The sequence below is a fragment of the Musa acuminata genome, chromosome BXJ2-5, assembly GCF_036884655.1.
Source record: "Musa acuminata AAA Group cultivar baxijiao chromosome BXJ2-5, Cavendish_Baxijiao_AAA, whole genome shotgun sequence".
NCBI classification, from domain to species: Eukaryota; Viridiplantae; Streptophyta; class Magnoliopsida; order Zingiberales; family Musaceae; genus Musa; species Musa acuminata.
In genome coordinates this window covers 44,623,819-44,635,836 of record NC_088342.1, presented here as the reverse complement: position 1 = coordinate 44,635,836, position 12,018 = coordinate 44,623,819, and the positions used below count along the sequence as shown (strand labels likewise).

Here is a 12,018-nt window from a genome sequence, read left to right as displayed (position 1 = left end):
AAATATTCATTACAAAGTTTATCTGATCAGTTGCATTGCAAAAGAGAGGAGTACATGAAGTTTTTCCAAAAACTTGCAAGCCTGTGAGCAATCTGATTAGACTCCTGCAGATAAATAACAAAACTATACAACAGATAATCCATCTTCTGCTTCTCTAACTTGCTGAGTTTTCTTGATGAGTTTGGAGAGCAGTGTTGTGCACAGGATAGTCCAAAAAGGAGATGAATCCAAAAACCTTTGAGCTGTCTTGAATGTGGTGTTTCTTGTTACTGTGCAATTTGGTAGAATATTCATGGCCTCTTTCTATCAACTTTCAACCACCATTCCTCTGCAACCCAACATGATTTCTAATCTTACCTCAACTAATCATTTAGGTTTCTACCTTGTCTGTGTTGAAGCTGGACAAAGAACCAGAACTGCTGCACTTGCCTTTCCATAGTAGTGATGGTAGAAGACAGTCAGGTGATGCCATTCTGTTCATGTGCTTGCTTCCCAAATATGTAGTTTGGTTTGGAAGGCCTTTACCTACTAGATTAAGTACATAAACATCACACTATCTAAATGCTACTGTGTCGTCATGGTTAAGAACTGCCTGTTGAAGGTGTTGAGGGAGTATCACAGTCGTCGTCGTCGTCGTCGAGATCATCAAAGCCCCAAAACTCTTCTTCCACCTCTTCCTCAAGCATCTTCCATCGATCTTGTGAAATCTCACCACCCTCCAATAGCTCCAGTATCTACATTTAGAACAAAACCATGCTATCAGATGTGTTGCTTGTCATATACACTCAAAACAAATATTTCTAACAGCAATCAGTAACCTCAGTCATGGAAGGCCGCAATGCTGCTGTTGCTCTGATGCAGAGAGAGGCTGCAAAGCTGAGCCTTTTCAGCTGCTCCATGTCATAATCATCACCTAATCTTGGATCAACCAGCATCTGTAAGCTGCCATCATCTAGAAAAGGTCTAGCCTGCAGTGACACAAGTCAGGCAAAAGATCGAACACCTGATATGATCCATAAGAACATTGGCTGACATTTACCCAGCTGAGCAAGCTCCTGTGAGATCCATCCACCGGTTTCCGACCTGATATGATCTCTAACAGGAAGACACCAAACGCAAACACATCGGTCTTCTCGTCCACGATGCCGTGCATGAAATATTCCGGCGCCAGGCATCTGTGGATATCATGAGCTCCTCCATTACGTGCATCGGAGTGAGTAGCTTGAATCCAAGAGTTGAGAAGTATGTACCCAAATGTGCCTTCGATCGGCGAGATGGCGCGGTGAGTCCACTCTGACGGAAGCCATTTCGCAAGGCCGAAGTCTGAGATCTGAGACGTGAAGATGTTGGCTTGGCATCAGATGTGCCCTTAGAAGCAGCAGGCGGCAGCGGGCCGTACCTGAGGTTGGAAATTTGCAGTGAGGAGGACGTTGGAGGCCTTGATGTCTCTGTGGATGATCCTTCGCGGGCACTCCTTGTGCAGGTAATGAAGGCCATGGGCGGTGCCCACCGCGATGCCGTGCCGCAGCTTCCAAGCCATTGGTGGTGAACTCGCATCTGCAAGCAACACAGGCAAAGGCCGCAGCTGAATCCACCTTCCTCATACCTTCGCAGAGTTCTCGTTGGCTTTACCGTGGAGATTGGAGGAGACGGAGCCGCGCGAAGAGAACTCGAAGACCAAATGGAGGCCGCGGTCGATGCAGCAACCCAGGAGAGCGGAGACGTTGGGATGCCGCACATGGCCGACGGTACCGAGCTCCGTCAAGAAGTCCTTCTCCCTCTGCTCGTCCGTGGAGGCTCCCACCATCGTCTTCACGGCTATCGCCTGCCCGTCTGCCATCACTCCCCTGTACACCACCGCGTACCCTCCCCTGCCCACCAAGTTATCTACCCAACCCAGAATCGACCACAACGAGCAAAAGATGAGATTTTGACGAGCAAATCTCGTTGCAGCGCGGCTTAAATACTAAAGAATCGACAGACCTTTGTGGAAACCGTCGGTCGCTGCGTGGATTTCTTCATAGGAGAAGCATCTCCAGGTTGATTTCACAGGGGCGGCAATCTCTTCTGTGCTCTCTTCTTCTCTGCTCCTCCTTCCAATGGCGACAGACATCAGGCGCTTGAGGCTTCTGCTCTTGCTGTACAACTGCCTCATTCTTCTGCTCTGCAATCCAGCAAGCCAAAGAAGAGAAGCCTCAAAGCAAAGGGGAAGTGGAGGAAGATGCAGAAGCATTAATTGGAGGAGTAAACCAAGAAAAGTTGTGTGCAAAGCAGAGGAGATGATGCTTTGCATTCCAAGGGATACAAGGAAGCATTTTTTTTTGGGTACGATGGTTAGATACAACAAGCAAGAGAAGAAGGGGAATTTTGTAGATGGAAGTAGGTCACTTTCTCTGCCACTGTCTTCCCTGTGACATATGTGCTTTGGTTGTGTGGAAGGTGGTCCTTGGAACTCAAATGCTTGTTGTTACTTGGTGCTGATAGTTCTTTCTGCATTTGAGCTTTAGATGGCACTCAAAATGGAAGAACAATTGAGCAATAGGTGGAACAATCAGCAGCAGTAGGTCACTGTCTCTGCCATTTGTCTTCCTTGTAGCATATATGGGCTTTGGTTCTCACATAGATAATAGCTCTTGAGCAGTTGAGCCATGGCTGGAATCTCAAGTAAGAATAATTGAGATATAGATAGAACAAAGCAGCAACAGCAACTGAGACTGGACTTTTTATCTTCCCCAAAAAAAAGAGCAATCATCAATGGGGATTAGGTCAATTCCTTTGCCACTGTCTTGTGACATATGTGTTTTAGTTGTGCAGAAGGTGGTCTTTGGAACTCAAGAATTTGGTGTTACTTGTTGTCCTTTTGGAATTTAGATCTATAATATATATATATAAGGGTGTATATATATATATATATATATATATATATATATATATATATATATATATATATATATATATATATATATATATATATATATATATAAGGGTGTATATATATATATATATATATATGTAAAACTGCACTTACTCTTTATCGCAATGGCGGCGTCAACCGCCGAAGGGCCCGAGTGTTACTCTTTCTCCCGCTGCCTTCTTCTCCGGTATCGCTCTCTCTTCCGCTCCTTTCTCTCCGCTCACCTCCTTTTCTTATTCTCTCTCTCTGCATCGCTCCAATTGAGCAGGTTATCTGAGTCGATTCGAGAAACCCTTTCGCGAACCCCATATGCCCCTCCGGAAGGTGCCTCCGTCTCCATCAAATCCCTCGTCGAATCCCTTCTTCCGAGCGGAGACCGGGAAGCACAGGAGGGGTTCCGGAAGGAGGTTAGAGATTTCTTCCTCTGCTGCGCAGCCCTGGCCGCGGCTGAGGGGGACGAATCCCCCACTCTCTTCTGGGTCACGAAAGATCTCATCTTTGCGTCGAAATCGGCTTTACGAGAGCTATCTAGAGCTGCTTCCTTCGAGTCGGAGCAGCAGATGGTCATTGGGCTGTTGCCAGACGTGTTGCCGGCTGTGAAAGGGGTGATACGGGAGAGCTGTGTGGATACAGAGGAGGAGGAGGTCATCGCGGCCTCGGCGAAGGCGCCGGTGGCGTATGCTATCGTAGCGGCTCATCAGTTTAGGTGGCTAGTTTCCCAGGTTTGTCTCCTCGTAGTAGGTTTTCTCTACCTCGTTGTTGCATTGAAGAATGGGGTGCCATTTGTCATGATGACTAGTTTGATGGTTGTCTAGGTTGCTTATCCTGATTTGGGTAAGTTGTTATGGTTGGTCATCCCGTGCGCTCTAACGTCTTTGGATCACTGGTCAGCGGAAGTGAAGGTGCGATATCTTCTTCTTCCCATCCTTTAGCTACTTTTACAAACCTTTTTCTTGCATAACTTAAATTTGAGAAGCGTCATAATTTATGCCCTTCTTTATTTTCTGTTATTGATGTTCTACCTAAAATCGGGAGTTTCCTGGTGTTGTTTCTCAAGGTTTTGTGTCACATGATGGGGACTAATGTTCTGTACTATAAATTTGTTTTGGTTACTCCAAAGCATCTTCCCGATACAAAACATCCTTCATCCATTTTAGCCTTACGGCTGTAGGTTTATCGTCATCACTCGAGTTGTCTAATTAATGTTTCAGCACATCATATCCATCTCACTACCACCTGTAATGTATTATTGACAGTTGATGGCTCAGTTTGGCTTTTTTTCTCTCTTTTTATTTTTTTGAAACATGATCCTGTTTTATTTTTTGAAACATGATCACTGGAAAGGAATGTGACAAAGTTAGTTGTGCTTGCTTGAACCTCTCAAATTGTAGTTGACTTGAAAATCTGTTCATAAAGACCCTATGTTATTTGCGTGCTGTTACAAGTACTCTAGTTATGTTATTATGTATTTACAGATACCATCCATTGTTTTTCTAGGATTGTAAACCTACTTTAGAAACTCTATATGATTGTAATGTTTTTTATTGAGAGATTATTCTTTGGCTTTAAAAGGAAGGGAATAACAATCTTTTTATTTAATTCCAGGAGCAGGGTATTGTTAGCTTTATACACATAGTGAAAAATGTGAATTCAGCTGAGTTAGGTTGGTACGAGGAGGCAGTCCTTGATGTATGCTGCCGAAACATTCTTGCAGCAGATGAGCTGTGGGATCGTATTGTTGAGGTGTCTGTGCTTTTATTGACCTCTACGCAGCAAACAAATCCTCGTAGCCCTTGGTATGTATTCTTATTATACTTATGCTTACTTTTTGTTACCTATCAATGTGGAATAAAACTTGTAGCACAATTATAGCTTTCACGAAATTACTTCTATATTTCAGACTTAGCAAATATTATTAACAATATATGTGAATAGGAAATATTAGAGGGCCCAAAAAGGCACAATATGTCAATGTATGTGTCTATATAGCATGTCTTTGAATTCAAAGAAGAAATTAATTGTAATAATAACATTCTGTTCATCATCTTTCTGCGTACATGATGCTAGAAATGAGGATTTATGATGTCAAATTTGCTATTTCAAGTCATGTTTCCCAGTCGTTGGACTTATAGATTATTTAGTTGCATCTGTATAACCTTTTTATGGTCAATCTTACAGTCACGTCCTACTCTATCCTCTTACTAATCTGGATATGCATATGGTAGAGTAATCCCCTCAGGTAAACTGTATGAACTTTGTTTTCTGTTTGCTTATTTGTTCCCTGCAACAGCAGATTGAGTGAGTGTGTGGGAAATTGGTCATTCTTATAAAATGCTCCAAAAGTTAGAAAACTTGACTCAATGACTCTTCACTTGAGGCAGAATCTGCTATGTGTCTGGCTCTTGGTTTGTCTGGTGTAAAGGGAAGCAATCCAAACATGATACGCAACTTTGTTCTTTAAGGAGGCAGATTATAAGGTCTAGATTTATGAGTTTTGGAAGTTCTGGAGAATGTTGATTCTGCCATCTAGCTTTAGTGCCCAAAACCTTCTTAATTCTTGAGATTTGGCAGTAATTCTGTTGAAGGTTGGTAGCAAGAGTTACAACCATACTTTATTCATGAACACATGATATGAGAAGTTTCATGACCCATCATCTCAGCTCGAAAAGTTTAATGTCTAAGCCACTTTGTATTTTTATGTTGATTGCTAGAAGCAAACTTCCACACAAAGCTGTACATACCAAAATCAAATTTTGCTTAGCAAATTTGTAATTTACGATAAAGGTTTTTTATATTGATTATTGAAATGACAAGTTGAATTTTTGCTAATGCACTTATCAGTTTGAACTTCCATATGTTCTGGTAACAAACAAGGTTTATGTCTTTACTTTTTCCAAGTCGACAAGATTTTATTTCATGATTATATTCTACATTATCTTATATATTTGTTTGTAGATACCTAAGCTAAACCGAATATGCATATTTCTTTTGACATTAGTATGTGCCTTCTCAATCTATCTTCATAAATGAGAAGAGGCTCAAAGCTTTACATTGCCAAAAATAAACTCTCGAGGCTATGAATAGTATAGGAACAATTTCTTCATTCATCTTAAAATCATTGCTACATAGAACACCATCTTATGATGTTGTAAGTCAAGATAGTTTGATATTTCAACACTGGATCTGGAAAATTGTAACCTGAAAATAGCAAAGATTTCATATTTTTTTAATATTCATAGCTGATAATGAAGTTTAATGTAACTGTGATTTTGGCCTTTTTATCTGGATGAAGAACATTTATTGTGAAATAAAAAGCAAAAAGAGGGCAACATCTTTGTAAAAAAAAAGTGCATTTCAGTACTACTGGTATCTAGTCTTTAACTTTCACAAATATTGACTATTACATTTCGTGTGAATATCAAGTGTTTTTCCTAGCCATTCTAGTGAGCAAACACCTATGATATGCCAACTATTTTTTGTTAGGTTTGAAAGAATGCTAAATGAGATGCTAGGCCACTTGGAACGCCAGCCTTTCAAAAAGGAGCGTCGTATTGCATGGCTTGCTCAAATTGAGCCAGTTTTTGATGTTATGGGTCTGTTTATATTGGCACACTTCCGTCGCATTTTTAATCTTTTCTTCCAGTGGATGCATGCTGATGATGAAGAGACCATTCTCCTGGTAAGGAGTAAAGGCAATGCTGTCATTGTTTTTATTACAATTCTGGAACTGTTGTGACAGTTACGTAGCTTTTTCCCCCCCTAATGTATTGTCATGGAATTTTCAAGTTGATCTGTTTTCTGCACATTAACTACCTTTTGATCCTTTGACTAATAAAATCTAGAAAAAAATAAACTATCAAGAAGGATTTGACATAATTCTTATTGTGCCGCTTATGGTTCTATTTACTTTACATTTGCATTTCAACCAGGCTAGTATGTAATACTAGGATGATTGGATGGTTTGAAGTGAAAATATTGTCCAGATTTCACTTCAAATATCTCTTCAGTAAATTTGCTAGCAATGTAATAATCAAAATAATTTGATGGTGTGCAACTCATATATGATCCTGAAGTGACATTTGGAGGATCAACATGCACATTCTGGTTTTTACTGATCTCAATCTTCATAATCCAGCCACTTTTACTTAGGAAACTAAATCTCAACAGCTTGCAGATCTGGATTGGATTATGCTTCTTGACATTTCTTTGAACATAATATATGAATCTACCATTGGGATAATCATGGAAGATTAATCCATTTGAGTACAAATACTTCTTCAGTTTGAACTATGTCCATATCTTAACAGGTTCTAGAGCGGCTGAAGACTATCATAAAGCTAACATGGATACGGAAGTCACCCTACTTCGAAAGGTAAAAGTGACTGCTCATGTCACTCACTCCTATTTTATTCTTGTATCTGCTTGAACCCTCATATTTGCTGTTAATCATCAATGTATCTTCAGTTTTATCTTGAGCATTGATGAATTTAACTTTTTCTTATATGTCCACTTCTAGGAGTAAAATCTTCAAATTTATTGTCAATTTTCATTTGACTGAATTTCCTGAATGTTTTTAGGTAACATAGTTTGTTGTTTAAAGTCATGATAATTCAAGTTTCGTTTTCGTACAAAAAAACATGATTCCTTCTCAAACCCTGTTTCTAGTGTTGGTAGATTTTGCAGATTAAATTACTTGACTTATTCCTTTTTCTCATAGAATCATTCAAATTAAGTGCTGACTCCTATTATATTCTGTCCTTAGGTTGGTAGATGAACTAACTCTTCTGTACAAGGAAACAGCAGTCCGAAAAAATCGAGAACCTCTTCGCATCCAAATTCTACAGTTGTTGGTGTTGCTTCAGCAGTGAGGAACTACTGCATCATTTATATCTAACTCCATATTTTCTATGCTCCCATAATCTCGTTTTACTTTCCTGATCCTCTTAGTTTCCCTTTTCCCATCTAATTTTTCTTCTCCTAATTAGATGCAAAGGTTCACAGTTCGAAAAAGCTTGGGAAAAGCACAAGAATGATCCAGACTTGACAATGATGATATCCTCCTTTAATAATCTGCTGAACGAGACTCTGCAACAAGTTCCTTGAGCAATGGAGGTCACTCACAAGATCTACACTGACCTTTTTTGAACAGGAAAACACAGTCCTAAGAAGCAGTAAATAGAGTAGAAATCAATGGAAATCCCAATGGTTAGATGACTGACGCCACTGATTTATATTTTTGTTTTCTGGTACATGTCAATGGTCAGTATATTAAACTGGTACTAATCATGCCTTTGTAAACCTAGTTTGTAATCATCGGTGGGTTACAAGACTCTAATTTGTTTCTCCATTTGAAGTTAAAATTTAGTGGATATAGATTTTGTACTGGTATCCTCATTATAGTTCTTCCCTTGTTCTTGTAATTACAATTCCAAATGGTTAGCAATAATGCTGACAATTTTTGTAGATCTTTTGATTCTTACATTTGACAACCTTTGATTTCTTTCTTAGATTTGTGCATCAAATTTCAAAAGAAAAATAATGATCTGATAAGACCCTAAAGTCTTATCTTAAAAGAAATGATAAGGCTCTGATACCAATTGATAAGATCCTAAAGTCTTATCGTTACTCTGATATCAAATGATAAGACTTTAGGATCTTATCAATTGGTATCAGAGCCTTATCATTTCTTTTACGATATAAAGTCTTATCAATTGGTATCAGAGCGACGGTAAGACTTTAAGGTCTTATCATTTGGTATCAGAGCGACGATCCTTGGCGCAGCCCACCGTAGTCTTGTTTCCCTTCTTCTCCACCACCACTACAAGGCAACTCTTTCTTCATCGTTGTCGTTGTTTCCTCGGTCGCTCGACCTCCTCGCTATCTCATCTCGTTCCCAAAAAAAAAAAGAAAAGAAAAGAAGAAACAAGAGAGGAAGAAGAAGCCACAGCCACCCCAGCGTCCCCTGCTTCCGGCCAGCCCACCCATCGTTGCTGCTCTTCAGCCAGCGTCGCCCTCCATCGCCCCGCTCTCCGGTTGGTGACCATCGCCACCGCTGTTCCCCAGCCAGGACACGACGCTGCCAGCGTCCATCCCAGCCCTACTGCCGTCACCCGCCTCCCCTTGGGTCGCAGCCGCAGTCGCTCGACCTCCCTTCGAAGTGATCAAGGAGACCGATCCCCTCGAAGTGATAATTATCATTCCTTTTTCTCCCATTTCTTCCACGATAAGACCATAGGGTCTTATCAATTGGTATTAGAGCGACGATAAAACTTTAGAGTCTTATCATGATCCCAATAAACTTGTAAAATCATTTTTCTTCCTATTTTTTTGGATGAAGTTTGATTATATTATATAATAACAATGGCAATAACAAATCAAAGATGTGGATGATGTCTGATTATATTATTCAACAACAAAAATAATTATAAGTTGTCATAATGCCCCATTCTTCCTTTATATTTGTACCACACAGGATATCTTTCACAGCAGCGGTTCTTCATTAGACCCTTCGACTTGCTGGTTCTCATCTCCGTCCTCCATCTTTTGATCCGTAGACTTCGCCCACAAAAGAAGATACAGGCCCGCTGCGACCAACGCCGCTGCAAGAATACTGGAGGCAGCGGAGGCATTGAGCACGGTGAAGTGAGATCAAACGGAGACGAGGGATTCGACCGAACCTTCCAACGTGGGTGGCGCCTCCCAAGACGAGCGTGTGGAGGAGGAACGAGAAGACCACCAGCAGCGGGGAGAATGCCGTCGCGAAGACGGGGCCTTTCCGGTGTATGCACCAGATTCTTCCAAGGTATGACAGCCCCGTAACAAGGATTCCCTGCGAACATGATCCCTTGGCGTATACAAGAAGAAGAAGAAGAAGAAGACCAAATACGCAGGGAGTGTTCTCACCCCATATAGGATGGCGACGAGCTGCAAGCTTCCTTTCCGATGTATCTTCCATGCCGAAGCGTCCCTCTCCATGAAGGCTGCTACTGTAAAGGTCTGAATGGTACCACATACGGCAATCATGGCCGACAAGCTTAGATCCGCAGGATACCTGAAAGCGATGCTTTCCTGCACGTCAATTGCAGAGTTGAAGTCAACGGAATGGAACAAAGCAATGCAACAGTGAGTCGTACATTTTTCCTCTGATAACATGAATTAAATATGCAGCAATCGTCAACAGTGTATTTATAGACACAGGATGCGGTTGATTTCTTACCACGGAAAGATCGGCAATGGCACTTGCCGCAACACCAAGTCCGACCATCGTCGTCCCCAGCAGCCAGTCCGCGTGGGATGACGACCCGATCGATGCCGACGACTCTGTAGAGTCACGGTCCGATATGACCATCGCAAACGCACCGGCGGCGGAGACGACCACCCCCCAGAGCTTCGCCTGTCCACCGACGCTCCAGAACCGGAACCGCTCTCGCCGGCATAGCACGGCCAGCACGAACACCAGCGATGGGATCGTGTTGAGCGCCACGCTCTGGAATGTCGTCGTGATGTAACGGAGGCTCGACGAGAGCATCAGCCCACCTACTGGGATTCTACCAACAACAAAACCATCATACAAACGACATAGAATTCACACAGGAAGCGGGAAATGGATTCGCTCAACTGCAGGAAGCCGATGACGAACGCCGAGCAGAGGATACGGAAGGTGAGTGTAGGTCTTCTGCCGCTGCAAGAAAAGATGAAGGAGATTGGTTACAGGAGGTAGAAGACCACATATCTGCGTGTGTTGGGACACCTTTCGAAGAGGAGGGCGAGGACGGAGAGGAGGAGGGAGCCAAGGAGCTGGTAGTAGGCGAAGAGGGTGGTGGCGCTGACTCCGGTGGAGGGGCGGAGGACGGACCGTTGGATGGCAATGAAACCAGACAAACAGAGGTTAGTCAACGGCATCACGAGGTAGGGAAGCGCCGCCGCACTGGCCAGAGATGCACCCGACCGGCCGCCGATCTCCGTTGCCATTCGAGCAATCCTCTCCTCCCTCTGGTGGTGGATGTGATGAGAAAACGAGTGAATATTACTGACGCCTTAAATAATACAGTAAATAAAACGAAAAATTGGAAGAAAGTTGCATCATATCAATTGGTCTACGAGAAATTGTTAGGTGAATTGGAACATGAAAAATATTATTAATGTGATAATATACTAATCAATTCGAATATATTCATTCTGATTCGAAAGTACATATAGCGATTATTTTACGGCAAACATGGATGACTCGTTGATGGATAGGCCGCAAACATGAAGTCTACCACATGCAGGTCTGGTCCACTCCAACGTGAGTTGTCGGTGTCCTTTCAATGAGTGCTTGCCTCCTTTAAAGTTGATGGAAAATAGAAAATTTTTGTTTGCCTCCTTCTCTAAGTTTGATATTTTTTTAGATAACATCATAAGTTTAAAAATTCTTATAAACCATCTATGGTCACATAAAAAGATTATTTTATACTCTTAGTAAATTTAAAAAATTAGTTTTTTTAAACCCACTATCGTGATCGCCTCCGCTCGACACCATCGCACACATCCCTTAGGGCAACGCTCGGAACCTATCGTCGTTGCTTACAACCCTCATGTGAGGGAGGATTACCATCGCTCATAACCATGGCTACCCCTCTCTACTCATAACCCTTGCACGAGGGTCCATTGTTGTCACATGCAACCCTGGCCTCTCCCCTCTATCCCACGGTTGGGCGCCACCCATAGCCCTCGAGTGAGGGTTTGCTACTATCGCCTGTAGCCCTCGTGCAAGGATCTATTGTTGCACATTTGTTATTGGCTGTAGAGGGGCTACGTAGCCTCCTCTCACTCCTTCCTCATTAGCATGTCTCCTTGTGCCCCCTCTCATCAATAGTCGTAGGCGAAAAGAGGTGGCTCACCCTCACCCATAGCCTCCATTACTAGTAACGGAGCCTATGCCTCTATCATAACTCCAATGAGGGTCATTGTACTTTCGTCATAAGACAGGTCTAGTGGAGGGGGGCGCTCAATGGGGCAGAAGCATAACTAGGAGTTAGGAAGAAGATGATGGCTAATAGAGTAGAATAGTTATTTTTTAAAATTGGCTGTGGATGGTCTTAGGATCGAAACAGGCCTTCGAA

The 12,018-nt window shown here is 42.2% G+C and overlaps 3 protein-coding genes across 4 annotated transcripts; 1 reads left to right on the top strand and 2 right to left on the bottom strand.

Annotated features, from left to right (window-relative positions):
* Nucleotides 1-3: 3 nt before the first annotated feature.
* LOC135612956 (probable receptor-like serine/threonine-protein kinase At5g57670) lies at nucleotides 4-2,665 on the bottom strand. The gene is made up of 7 exons (XM_065109813.1): nucleotides 1,984-2,665; nucleotides 1,633-1,887; nucleotides 1,400-1,557; nucleotides 1,251-1,330; nucleotides 1,040-1,175; nucleotides 819-968; nucleotides 4-734 (listed from the first exon to the last, which is right to left on the bottom strand). The coding sequence occupies exons 1-7, from the start codon at nucleotides 2,291-2,293 to the stop codon at nucleotides 582-584; spliced, it is 1,242 nt and encodes a 413-aa protein (XP_064965885.1). The 5' UTR covers nucleotides 2,294-2,665; the 3' UTR covers nucleotides 4-581.
* Nucleotides 2,666-3,024: 359 nt separating this feature from the next.
* On the top strand, nucleotides 3,025-8,308 carry LOC103985360 (uncharacterized protein At2g39910). Its single transcript, XM_009403026.3, has 8 exons — nucleotides 3,025-3,101; nucleotides 3,183-3,636; nucleotides 3,730-3,816; nucleotides 4,520-4,710; nucleotides 6,398-6,593; nucleotides 7,222-7,286; nucleotides 7,677-7,778; nucleotides 7,900-8,308. Exons 1-8 carry the CDS (start codon nucleotides 3,040-3,042, stop codon nucleotides 8,015-8,017), a joined length of 1,275 nt encoding a protein of 424 aa, XP_009401301.2. The 5' UTR covers nucleotides 3,025-3,039; the 3' UTR covers nucleotides 8,018-8,308.
* A 938-nt stretch (nucleotides 8,309-9,246) lies between these two features.
* LOC103985868 (WAT1-related protein At4g08290-like) lies at nucleotides 9,247-10,972 on the bottom strand. 2 transcript variants are annotated; one of them, XM_018826165.2, is made up of 6 exons: nucleotides 10,665-10,970; nucleotides 10,533-10,595; nucleotides 10,131-10,461; nucleotides 9,818-9,982; nucleotides 9,592-9,743; nucleotides 9,247-9,524 (listed from the first exon to the last, which is right to left on the bottom strand). In XM_018826165.2, exons 1-6 carry the CDS (start codon nucleotides 10,883-10,885, stop codon nucleotides 9,395-9,397), a joined length of 1,062 nt encoding a protein of 353 aa, XP_018681710.2. In that variant the 5' UTR covers nucleotides 10,886-10,970; the 3' UTR covers nucleotides 9,247-9,394. The 2 variants fall into 2 exon arrangements, with proteins under 2 accessions (XP_018681710.2, XP_064963592.1); XM_065107520.1 differs by having other exon boundaries at nucleotides 9,313-9,743; nucleotides 10,665-10,972.
* Between the last annotated feature and the right edge of the window lie 1,046 nt (nucleotides 10,973-12,018).

Coding starts and splice junctions, on each gene's coding strand:
- LOC135612956 (XM_065109813.1), bottom strand. CDS start 2,293: ATGCAAAGCATCATCTCCTCTGCTTTGCACACAACTTTTCTTGGTTTA. Junction 1,888..1,983: donor GACCGACGGTTTCCACAAAG/GTCTGTCGATTC, acceptor TGGGTTGGGTAG/ATAACTTGGTGGGCAGGGGA. Junction 1,176..1,250: donor CCGATCGAAGGCACATTTGG/GTACATACTTCT, acceptor TGATATCCACAG/ATGCCTGGCGCCGGAATATT.
- LOC103985360 (XM_009403026.3), top strand. CDS start 3,040: ATGGCGGCGTCAACCGCCGAAGGGCCCGAGTGTTACTCTTTCTCCCGC. Junction 3,102..3,182: donor TCCCGCTGCCTTCTTCTCCG/GTATCGCTCTCT, acceptor CCAATTGAGCAG/GTTATCTGAGTCGATTCGAG. Junction 7,287..7,676: donor AAGTCACCCTACTTCGAAAG/GTAAAAGTGACT, acceptor TTCTGTCCTTAG/GTTGGTAGATGAACTAACTC.
- LOC103985868 (XM_065107520.1), bottom strand. CDS start 10,885: ATGGCAACGGAGATCGGCGGCCGGTCGGGTGCATCTCTGGCCAGTGCG. Junction 10,596..10,664: donor CTCGCCCTCCTCTTCGAAAG/GTGTCCCAACAC, acceptor CTTTTCTTGCAG/CGGCAGAAGACCTACACTCA. Junction 9,744..9,817: donor TCGTCGCCATCCTATATGGG/GTGAGAACACTC, acceptor TCATGTTCGCAG/GGAATCCTTGTTACGGGGCT.